Source organism: Limulus polyphemus, unplaced genomic scaffold, assembly GCF_000517525.1.
Source record: "Limulus polyphemus unplaced genomic scaffold, Limulus_polyphemus-2.1.2 Scaffold3881, whole genome shotgun sequence".
NCBI lineage: Eukaryota > Metazoa > Arthropoda > Merostomata > Xiphosura > Limulidae > Limulus > Limulus polyphemus.
Genome location: NW_013669491.1, coordinates 79666 through 92349, shown reverse-complemented (window position 1 = coordinate 92349; position 12684 = coordinate 79666). Strand labels below are relative to the sequence as shown.

The following is a 12684-nucleotide window of genomic DNA, read 5'->3' as shown; positions in this document are numbered from 1 at the left end:
AGAGGGAAGGAAGCTAGTCAACACCATCAACTATCAACTCTTGGTATTCTCTTTTACCAACGAATAATGGGACTGACCGTCACATTATAACGCCCCCCACGACTAAAGGGGCGAGCAAGTTTGGTGTTACTGAGATTCGAACCCGCGACCCGCAGATTGGGAGTCGAGCCAACTAACCACCTGGCCATGCCGGGCCATTTCTATGAAACTAGCAACCATATGCCACAGGTTTTCTCCAAGACATCTTTCGTTTAAAACCATAATTCATGACGTAGAATGGACTGGTAGTAGCCCAAAATAAATTTGTTTGTTTATTGTTAAGCACAAAGTCACACAATAGGTTATCTGTGCTGAGCGACCAGGAATATCGATATCCTGTTTTTAGCAATATAAGCCTTCAGACTTAACGCTGAATCACTGGAAGGCAAAAACCTATAAGAAATGCTATTTAAATGTATCTGCAAATAAAATGGTGTTAATTGCATTTGTTAGCTCTTAGAACTCACTATATTTATCGAAGAGGTAAACTTGTTTTTAAATTATAATAAATAATTAAAAACAACGTTTTGTATTTACACAATAAAAACTTTAAAATTTTAAACACAAGTGCCGGTAGTGCATATTTATAAAGGTAAACTTGATATTTCTAAAATCTTAACTGGCAAAGAGGAACATATAACTTATAACAAATTTAGAGTTATTTTCCATTGTCAAAATTCACTAATATTTCCCAAATCTAATGACTATAGAAACATCATTAAAATTTTGTATTCAACTTTTGTTATATAACGTCATGAATTGGAATCTTTATTATCAATTAAATTGCTCAAATCTTGTGAATGGAAACATCGTTAAAAAGTTCGTGTTTAATTTCTATTATATACGTTGATGAATTAAGATATTTACCCTTTTCACACTTTTCTGAAACAAACTAAAAATCTGGCCTTGTTTTAGATTATTGGCTATTTCCTTGATCGAATGGTGAGGGGACACAAGCCCGAAAGTGTTGATAAAGCGGTGCAGTTTCTGAAAATAAACAAGAAACAGAATGCGATATTTATGAAAACATCTACATTTCCTTGAAATATTCACTCTTAGAATATAAAGGAAACTTGAAAAGACTCTTATATTATTGATTTCAGACTTTGTTGAAGTTGTTTTGTTTACCTGTTTAGTAATATTTCACTTGAAAATATGCAAGTAAAATGGAATAGTCAATGCACCAGAAAAAGCTTGAAGACATACTTTTTATTCATGTATAGGTTATACCATCTTACTGAAAGTGTTCACAATAGAAAGTTTACAAGCCAGCAAACAAATCATTAACTTAATACAACCGTATATTTAAACAGGCAGACTTGCTTTTCTTCTTATTTATTCAACACAAACGACTAGTTTTGTTTCTTAATTGCAATAGGAAATAAAACTTTATAACATTATGCTGTGACTTTAATTCACTGTTGTTCAAAGGTCTTTGAACCTGACGAAAACAAAAACAGCAACAAGAACAGAGATGGTTTTAACAAGATAAACAACTTTACTTAGCCAATGCGGAATAGCTGATGCAGTTACAGACTGAACCTAAGAACAATGAATTGTCACAATTTCATCTTCATTCTTAGTGGTATGAATAGACATAAATGTAACACAACTTTACTGAACCTAAGAACAATGAACTGTCGCAAGTTTCATCTTCATTCTTAGTGGTATGAACAGACATAAATGTAACACAACTTTACTGAACCTAAGAACAATGAACTGTCGCAAGTTTCATCTTCATTCTTAGTGGTATGAACAGACATAAATGTAACACAACTTTACTAAACCTAAGAACAACGAACTTCTACAAGTTTCATCTTCATTCTTAGTGGTATGAACAGACGTAAATGTAACACAACTTTACTGAACCTAAGAACAATGAACTGTCACAAGTTTCATCTTCATTCTTAGTGGTATGAACAGACATAAATGTAACACAACTTTACTGAACCTAAGAACAATGAACTGTCACAAGTTTCATCTTCATTCTTAGTGGTATGAACAGACATAAATGTAACACAACTTTACTAAACCTAAGAACAACGAACTGTCACAAGTTTCATCTTCATTCTTAGTGGTATGAACAGACATAAATGTAACACAACTTTTAAGCTTACTAAACGACTTGTTTTCTAAAAAAAAATTACCTTAACGTTTCGTAGAGCCCATTACTTAACAAATAGTAACTGTAATAAAAATGTGACTATAATTAACATATCTGTTTGGAAACCTGTAAAAAATTATACAATAGACAAGGCTATTTTCTAGTTTACTGTATTCTAATCACCTAGCTCCACCTCCATTCCCTAGTAGACCAGGAGTACATCTAAAAACATGGTTTCAATACTCGTGGTGGACACAGTATAGACAGTCTATTGTGTAGTGTAGGTTTGTGCTTAAAAATAAACAAACAAAGTTCTTATCATCTGTGAAGCAACTTTTTCTTTAATGATGGTGTGTTATTTAGTATTATATATTATATTTAATTTGTCCTTTTGTATTATTTATCTAGCCCCTTAGATAAAGAATGCAGTGTTAAAATTGTAATAGGCCTAGTACTATTGTCTTACGACAAGTTTGTTTGTTTGTTGTCAAACACAAAACCGCACAATGGGCTATCTGTGATGTACCAACTACGGGTATCGTAACCCAGCTTTTAGCGTTATAAACCTTCAGACTTACTGCCGTGTCACTGTGCGGGGGGGGGGCGCAATTACAAAGTATAATTGAATAAATAAATGTGTTTGTTTGTAATTAAGCACAAAGCTACACAATGGGCTTTCTGTGCTCTACCCACCACGAGTATCTAAACCCAGACTCTAGCGCTGTAAGTCTGGGGGGGGGGGTCGAATGTTCAGACAAGTTTTTTGAAACCGATTTTGCTAAATAATCTTAATATAACTATACTAAAATTTTAGGGTTATATTTAAATGAAAAAGAGAGAGTTCTATAAATCAAATTTTTATCTTCACATGTGCCAAAAACTCACCGACATAATAACATATATATAAACAGATTTAGTAAGAATATTTGAAAGTCACGTGTCTACTATAATACAGAATCTGAAGAGTTTATAATTACTTGAGTTGCTGTTGTACATAAGCAATCAATTGTAACAGCATTGTTTAATTCCCTGGTTGGACTTGAAAATGCTAAATAACTTCAAATTCCTTGATAGCTTTGGCATGCACGTAATATTTTACACGCATGCGTTTAACTAGTTTTAAACAAAGTTATAGCTTTGTCGAATTGATTTTAAACTGTACTCTAGAAACATTTTATCTCACAAGTAAAATATATTAAAAAAAGAGTTAAAACTGTTAAGATCATTTTTAGTGTTGGCTGTACGGGCGTTAAAATCAAACACTACAATAACGAAACGAATTGTAAATAATATATTTTTTGTATATAGAAACTATCTTTATAGTATTCTGTCTAGACTACCTCACCTTTCTATAGGTTTGCTTGCTTGTTGTTAAGCACAAAGTTACACAAGGGACTATCTGTGCTCTGGTCACCACGGGTATCGAAACCCGGTTTCTAGCGTTGTAAGTCCGCAGACATATCGCTGTGCCACTGGGGGGCTTTTCTATAGGGCTTATAGCATAGCTTAACCAAATCTTTGGAGAGTTGAACTAAATGCTTCTCTTAATTGAAAATAATAGCCTGCTTGCGTTATGATGTGTTAGATAAAGAATGAAAGTAGCATAGGCTTGTATATAATAATGGCTGGAGACGGCTTGAATGGGTAATGAAGAAAAACTTTAATATAACAGCAAATGTATATAGTTCTTACATAGAAATGTATACCACAAATTGACCGAGATTTTTCGAAGTTTATGAACTAATTTTTTTCTGAATTTTGTGCTACCTTAAAGAACGAGTTTTCTTCAAAAATCCCCAAGTTGCAGATAAATTATGAAATATTAACCCATGTTTACTTTTTTTTATTGGAAATCTTAAAATAAACTTGGCATTGGGAAGTTGTTTGTCTACAAAAGAAGTAGTGAAAGAACGGGGAAACTTAACTTTTAACGATAAAAAAATGCTTTCAAATGCATAATTTCATAACAATTTGGGCGATGTTTTAAGCTTTTGGTTGTCGCTCATAAGATATATTAAGTGCGTTTAAAGTGAGGAACAAAAAAATTCAGTTTCACAAAGAAAGAAAATTAATCATAATTTAAAAAATATATATTAGAAGTGGAGTTTAGTGGCCAACAGGGCATGGTAAAATGGTTATTTTACCAGGATAGAGGGTGTAAGGTTCGAGTCACTATGTCGCTGAACATATTATGAGCTTGCAGAATAAGAAAGACAATAGCTTTTGCATTTCTCGACATTCAATAGAGGAAATAAATAAATATAAATTTTTGTTAAAATGGCTACCATTTTATTATTACTTTCAGTATCTCACAACATTCTACTATTGGTTATAAGCTGTTACTTATTATTCCAAGTTATTACCACCCCATTATTATTAATGTTTGAGTCATTTTATAAAATTGAGTTGCTTTAAACAGCAGGTAGCATTTCAAAATATTGTTTCATTTTTCTTCTCATCAGATAAAAAATACTATTATGCTGATTCCGTAAGTAATCGTCACGCTATGTATAAAATAGGTTTTAATGCTTTTCAGTTAGCTAAGCAATACTTCTTAAACCCAGGAAAGAAGTTGTAATCTCTATTTTTCACACATCTTCCCTTAGAAGAGCCGATATAGTCACATTACATCTTCGATACGAAACATATTTAAGATTATAAAAATAACTAATTAGTTGTTACTCTCCAGGACCTCATAAGTGAATCTTGAAAATAACTGGTACATCTAAAACCAACTGAAACTTAGAAAACAGCAATGAATCACGCAAAAAATAACAAAAACGTATTATCCGCTTCATTTCACTAGACATTAACAGGTTGTTTGTTACTAAACAAAGCTACACAATGGATTATACGCACTGTGCCTATAGCAGGGATCGAACCCAGATTTTTAGTGTTACAAGTCATCGACCTTACCTCTGACCCACTACTCGGCAACAACAAAAAAAGTCTCCTGGCTTAGTTCGGAACAAGTAAATTGTCATTTAAAGTTGAGTTTAAGAACGTTCCTCTAAATATATTTCTACCTATAGATGAGAATAGGGTTTGGTATTGTAATACAATTAGAATAAATTTATAGTTTTTCCTAAGTTTCAAGTAAATCGTAACGAATATTTCGAGGTTTTTAAGTTCTATCCGTTAAAACTTGGTAGGTTTTTTACAGCACTGCAGATTAATACAAATATCTATATACTGTTAAGTTGTATATGTTCATTTCTGTGTTAACACAATAAATTTTAAGAGTACATGTACGTATTTGGCTACGCAAATATATAGGATTTCGTATTTCTTCACTTGTAAGACAAGACTTGCTTAAGACAAATGCCGGATGTGACTCACCAAATATCACAATTTACATAGATATTATACTCAGTCTTTTATAAATTTTGTTTAAGATAAATAATGCCTTTTTTCACATTTGCTATCGCAGAAATACGGACATTATAAATAAGGTCGTGGAGGAAGTTATGGGATTTTACTAATCACCAAAAGGATTTGGTCTTTGGTCAAAAATGACTTGTTGGAGGTAGATACATTTAATGTGTTGTCTAGAACTTGATTTTACTAAATTAATCCGTAATACAGGTTTCTTTAAGCACAAATAACATTTATATTGCTTATTTAACAACTCAGAAAAAAGTTTGTTTCCCTATCAGGCGAGTAATAAGGCTTTAGGATTCCCATTAATATATCTATTTATATATTTCAACTACAAGTATGATATCCATTAATGTAAATATATATATATATATTTCTACTGCAAGAATGCAAGTTTTTAAGTTACAGTGTTTAAGAGTAAAAACAAACAAACAAAAAAACGTCGTTTTTTTTGTCACAATGAAAGATAAAATCTTTGTCATTAGTTACAGTCGAATAGATTCGGTAACACAATTACCATCATCAGGGCCTATGACAACATTATAGTTTGGCCTATATTACAGTGTTTAATCACTGATTTTTAAGATATGAAAACATATCTTAAAAACCTAAGAGACATACCTGGCTAAAAAACATTAAGTGCGGGCTTTTCCACACGGTGTTCTTAGGCTTTTCTCGCAGTACCGGTACCGTGTACCGGAATATTAAATGTTCTAGGATCAACGTACAAATGGCCACCAGATGGCCTACGCTCAGCATTATAAACACACCGGAAACTGCGCGCACACTCAGGCCCATGGGCTTGGTTAATCCGTGCACTGATTCTTGAAAACACGGAACTCTTCCATACCACTTTTGTTGTAGTTGGTCGATGTAGCCAGCTTCATTATACTGAAGAATCAAACTCGATACTGCATCCTGTAATATACAAATATCTTTTAGTATTCATTTACGTTCATTTCTAAAGGGTATTGTATCATCAGTGATTACGTATTTAACTTAATACTACACATTTAACTCGGAGCAGGAAGTGAGCATACGAACAATGGCGCATGGAGAACGGAAAATAAACGAAGTCTTAATAATAAGTTTTCGTTTGCTTTGTCCCGTCATCTTGAATGTTTTCACTCTATATAAGTAAATATCACATTTTCATTCTTTTTTTTTATCACGTGACACAAAAGATTATCGTTCTCTTCATTTCTGTAAAAATAAGATTAGCTAACTCGATCTCCCGGATTATTTTATACAATCACGTGGTGCTTAAGATATGACGATAAATACATAAATCTTAGTTTTCACATACATTAACTCATACACATAACCGGCATGAAACAAAACAAACAAATATTTCGTTATTTTCACTGAGTTTTTAAACCACATAATTAACGGTCTTTGTTGAGTTTGTAAGGTATACATGCATCTATCGCGTGTATACAACCATGCTGAACCCTTCAAGATTTCGTTTATATATTTTTTTCAATTTTTTTGCAACTATTTTATTGGGAATAACCTGACATTCTAATTATCGATTTCGTCGTTAGATGTGAGTTTTCTACAACCGTCTAGAATTGAAGAATATTCCCCCTGAACAACACCTTCTATACATGTGGGCTAAATGGTTAGGACAAGAGGCCCCCTAGGATTCATTTATAACCGTTCCTAATTTTGAACTACTTACCAGAGAGAAGGCAGTTAGCTAGCAGCACTCACCAAATATCGGGATTGACTGTCACTCTTATAACGCGCACATAGTTGAAAGTCTGTTAATTTGTGGCCCGGCACGGCCAGGTGGTTAGGGCGCTCGACTCGCAATCTGCGAGTCGCGGGTTCGAATCCCCGTCACACCAAACATGCTCGCCCTTTCAGCCGTAGGGGCGTTATAATGTGGCGGTCAATCCAACTATTCGTTGGTAAAAGAGTAACCCAATAGTGGTGGTGGATGGTGATGACTAGCTGCCTTCCCTCTAGTCTTACACTGCTAAATTAGGGATGGCTAGCGTATATTACCCTCGTGTAGCTTTGCGCGAAATCCATAACAAACAAACACACTGTTAATTTGTTTATTTTAGAGCAAAGTCACATTGGGCTATCTGCTGTGTTAGAATAGAACTTCGGATTTTAGCGTTGTAAGCCTATAAACGTTTACCGCTGTCCTACCGGTAACAGTTGGAAGTGCGGAACTTATTCAGCCTTATCACCTTCATTTCATAGCCCATCACGATACCCCCACTCCCTAAAATTGTTTAAAACATATTGTGAGGAGTTAGTTACCCTTGTTTGAAATCGAAGAACTCGTGATTTTCTAAAACAGTAAATTTCATATGCAAGCTCAACTTTGTGGTTACACATTTTCATCATTATGTCAAACTCTAACCTCTCCGTTCTATGTTAAACTACCTTTAACGGGAATCCCTGTTGCATTCCAACTGCATAGGCATCTTCGAAAATAGGGTCTCCTAATAGTTGAAGGTTACATCCGAGTTCATTTCCTCGGTAGTAGTCCAAGACTGCAGTGTCTCCAATCAGAACATCAAGCTCTCCATTTCTTAAAATATTAAAATATCACTCTTTACAACTTTTTTCTCGATGTTACTAAACAAGAAAACAAAAACAAAAAAAGGTTCTAAATATATTTGGTTTTTACTATGAATGCCTCTAGTGTACAATGAGTTTACGATTATCATAGTCTTGTAATTTCGTTATTTTAGTAAAATCATATTTTTGTTTTCTGATAAAGTATTTGATTGTTGAATAGTTTGATGTAGCAATCACTGAAAAAGCCTTTTTTGAAACTATAAACGCATTAAGCTACGTAACTTTAAAAATGAAAAACAAAAATAAATTACCATAATATACTAAACTGCTTCCCAATGCATCTACTAAGAATGATAATAATAAAGTTGATAATTCTCCAGAAAATAAAATAGTGTCAAAGCTACAATAATGTGATTTTTTTTTTTTTCCAAATTTAGAAATACTCTGCTTTAAATCCTTTTGGTTAAGAATTTTACGAGTAACTGTCGATCTATAAATGTTACTTTTAGAACTGGCAAAACGTTTATGTTCAAGAATAAGAACTGCATAAATCTACCTAAGTGGAAATAGTGTGCAGTAAAAATTAATATCAATGTGATATAATGAAATAAACGACTGCACTCAGATCCAAATTTTGCTCCTCTAACAAAATCTCATTTTACACATATATCTTAATGCAAATATTATGGTACAAAAACTTGTACAAATACAGGAGGTTAATCAAACTTTATAAAATCGATTTGCATATGCTAATACAGTATCATGTTGCCACATGTACGAACAATGGCACCAACAACGATAAGTTTAGCATCTATATGTTTGGTTAACGGTGAAAGAATGATCTTTTAAAATGCAGCACCGCTACGGGTGTCAGGAGTGTCATTTCACAAAAGGCTTGGGGAAGAAGGGGAGGGGGCAAAGAAAGTTTACCTTACGCCTGACTTCAAAACCACAACCCAAGCCAATTTACAAAGTGAAGGCTGTGGTTAGTAAAGAGTATCTAACAACCCAGAAAACTATTGTGATATAGATGGGCATATTTTCTGGTGCCGTTAACAAGAAGTAAACAAGGGTTTGAAGTTGACGAAGGTTTACAAGTTTGTAGGTGTCGAAATCAACGACTGGTTTCATGAAAATGACTGCCAAATATATTGGAACCACTACAACCACACGCTTGTCATGTCGCTCAGTGGAGTTCTAATACGCTTTTGTGTCTTTGGTCTGCTTAAACAAGATCTTGAAAGGCAAGGATTGAGATTGACCCCATTGTCTATCGCAGAAGCTTTTTAAGATAGAAATTATGATTTTGGGCAATAGTGCATAATCATGGACACTAGACTGACCACGATCATTAATGAAGGGTGTAATTCCAAGACATAGAACATCGCTCTTAAAAAGCGTGATTAGATCCTAGTATACGTTTTGGATCTAAACCCTCTGTTGAAAAGAAAACTGAAGTTAAAACTATAGGCTATAATCTAGATTTCCTGTACGTTTTCTAGTGTACATATTTTAGTATATATATGTACCAACTTATAATTATAAGGGTTAACTCAGTATTGTATTGGACCTTTCAAAAGGGCTAATAATGGTTACTTAGAAGATCACTTCCTAGTTGTTTTTTTTCTTCTGTGCTATGGAAAAAAGAAGATATTATATACTTACCACATAAATAGATATATAGGTAGTGGTGTGATATATTTAAATAAAAGTGAATTAACATTAGAGCTTTATTGGAGAGGTCCGATAGATAACAGGAGATTCGTTCAAGATATAGTTTGTGAAGTAATATTATGTCTAATAATAACTTAAATGATGTAAAATCAAATAACGAGACTTGAAATATAATGTAAAACTAAATACATAGTCTTTATTATACACAAACACAGTGTGTGTACTTGCTGGAATATTAAACATGACAGACCAGTCTCTGAATGGATAGTTTTTAATTCCTCTTCTTTGGAGACCCTGTTCAGACCATTCTCACTCAAGATGATGTTCCAAACAAACCAAGTGTAACATTTCATAGCATGCAAGAAACTTTGGATTTATTCAAGGTGACCACCACTAACCACGTGAATGGTCATTCTTATTACTACCTCTAAATATCAAACTACAAAGGAATTGAACGAAATGAACTTAACTGCTTCCTCGACCATATGTTATGTGAAATCTACATATATAAAGAGTAAACAATATATTTAGTATAAATACCATGATATTACAAGAAGAGAGAAACGTGTGGTATATTTGTACCACATTGGTAACTTGTTAGTTTTCTTCTCAGTTTAGACTTTTAGATGTCTTAAATTTAATAATAAAATAAATTTCAATTATTAGCTAAAGACTTGCCACTTGATAGCTCTTCAGAATCACTGACTTATATGAAGTCATCCAAATATACTACGAAGGGCCGATACTTGAAGACCACTTATTTCTATGAATAATGCAAACATACTGACAAGAGCTGCTACTTGGCAACCCTTTGGAATCACTCATTTGGATGAAAGAAGTCATCCCAACATATCTCTAGAAGCTAATAATTGGTAGCCCTTGAAGACTGGTTAAATGGATGATGACATCCCAGCATATCAATAAGAACAGATGCTTGGTAATTCTTTGAACACTAGTTACACACGGTCCTGTAATTTAAACTTTAAAATGTATAAATGCCCTTACTTAAAACCGGACGAGCCTAATGAAATTTTAGCTACAGAATCATTCTTAGTTTGTAAAATTCAATAGTAACGCCTATATTTTGTGTCTTTTATTCCAATATTTGAGACATTCCAAATGACTTTTCTAGGAAAGGAGTAGCTTTTATATTTTATTGTAAAATTAGAATCAGCCGTGTTTGCTTTTTATTGGGTATGCCTCCAACAGAAGAACATCTCTCTTTTATAGTGTTTTGACAGTGTGTCCAGTAACTAAACATAGATATTTATATACTTTTTCTGCCGTTTTTTCTTGATTTCGAGTCGACATTTTGGAATCCACACTGAGTCCTCCATTATCTTTCAAAAACAAAACAACTTTAACAATGACCAATCAATATTTACTACAGTTCAAACTCTCTCTAGGAATGCGCTAGTGTCATACGAGTTATACTTTTCCTCCAAAAATTCAGAATTAACGAAGGCCTCAGCATGGAGCCAGAAACTTCGTCCTCAATTTTTAAATATTCTGAGATCTTGACAAAAGAAGAAATACATAAAACATATATCTAGAGATGAAAATAAAATAATATTTATGATGGTGACAATTCTTTATTAAAAACTTATAATACTTGTAATACTTATTTATCTAGGAAACTATGAGACAAAAACAAAGCAAAAACTAATACTATGAATAACTTTTAACCAAATTGGATTGTCTTTGTAACTAAGCTTACTAATTATTATAAAATTTCAGTTGATACTTTAAACGTTGAAAGATATATTTAGGCGTTTTAATTATTATATTAAAAACAAAATATTTATATAGATATTTCAATTATTTGGCATGTTTCTAATTTGTAATATGCTACAAAATCAATTTCCATTTTTTTCACCTGAGTTTCTCTAGTCCATCTTCTATCGTTCCGACTTCGTATTTTTTTATGTGTTCCCATAGTCGGGGGTATTCTCGAAAAACGTAACCTTCCGCGGCACTTCCTTGAACTGTACTGGTTCGCTGGTTCAGTAGCTGAAATGGGTTATTATACCAGTTAAAAACGCGCTTACAGTACATGTTTAAAAACACTACTGTGCGTGTTCTACGAGATTCTCTTGAACTTTCCAAAAGTTTTATTTCTCAATTCTACAAATTTTTTTTATGTCGCGCTGCGTTTGAATATCCACTCGATTGAAAATTTTAAACCACTTTTCTACGTTTATTGAATCGATCGTTATGTCGCATTTCTTTAATGGTTAAATTCATACGAATAAAATTAGGACTTCTCCTTTGACCTTTTTTTTCACATTGAACTTCCAAGAAAACAATAATATGAACAGTGTAGTTTAAAAGCTATCTATGAAATTTCTCATATCCTCGAAAACATTAACTACAGATAAACAATGGCTGCAAGGGCCTCAGTATCATCAAGAATGAAAAACCGATGATGATCAAATCCAGTTTTGAAACTTTAGTTCACTTTGAATACAGGAAACTGCTGGTGATCAAATCCAGTTTCAAAACCTTAGTTCACTTTGAATATAAGAAACTACTGGTGACCAAATCCAGTTTTGAAACCTTAGTCCACTTTGAATATAAAAAACTGCTGGTGATCAAATCCAGTTTCGAAACCTTAGTTCACTTTGAATACAGGAAACTGCTGGTGATCAAATCCAGTTTCAAAACCTTAGTTCACTTTGAATATAAGAAACTGCTGGTGACCAAATCCAGTTTTGAAACTTTAGTTCACTTTGAACTAAAGAAACTGCTGGTGATCAAATCCAGTTTCGAAACCTTAGTTCACTTTGAATACAGGAAACTGCTGGTGATCAAATCCAGTTTCGAAACCTTAGTTTACTTTGAATATAAAAAACTGCTGGTGACCAAATCCAGTTTTGAAACCTTAGTTCACTTTGAATACAGGAAACTGCTGGTGATCAAATCCAGTTTCGAAACCTTAGTTCACTTTGAAT

The 12684-nt window shown here is 33.2% G+C and overlaps 1 protein-coding gene across 1 annotated transcript in view; it reads right to left on the bottom strand.

Moving 5' to 3' along the window:
* The window catches only part of LOC106470211 (glutamate receptor ionotropic, NMDA 3A-like), an 85338-nt gene that overhangs the window by 12488 nt on the left and 60166 nt on the right, over positions 1 to 12684 (bottom strand). Inside the window, exons 4-7 of the mRNA XM_013930751.2 lie at positions 11610 to 11743; positions 7922 to 8069; positions 6143 to 6439; positions 907 to 1026 (exon numbers count right to left, since the gene is read on the bottom strand). Of these exons, the coding sequence (XP_013786205.2) occupies positions 907 to 1026; positions 6143 to 6439; positions 7922 to 8069; positions 11610 to 11743 (699 nt within the window). The remainder of the gene's footprint in view (positions 1 to 906; positions 1027 to 6142; positions 6440 to 7921; positions 8070 to 11609; positions 11744 to 12684) is intronic.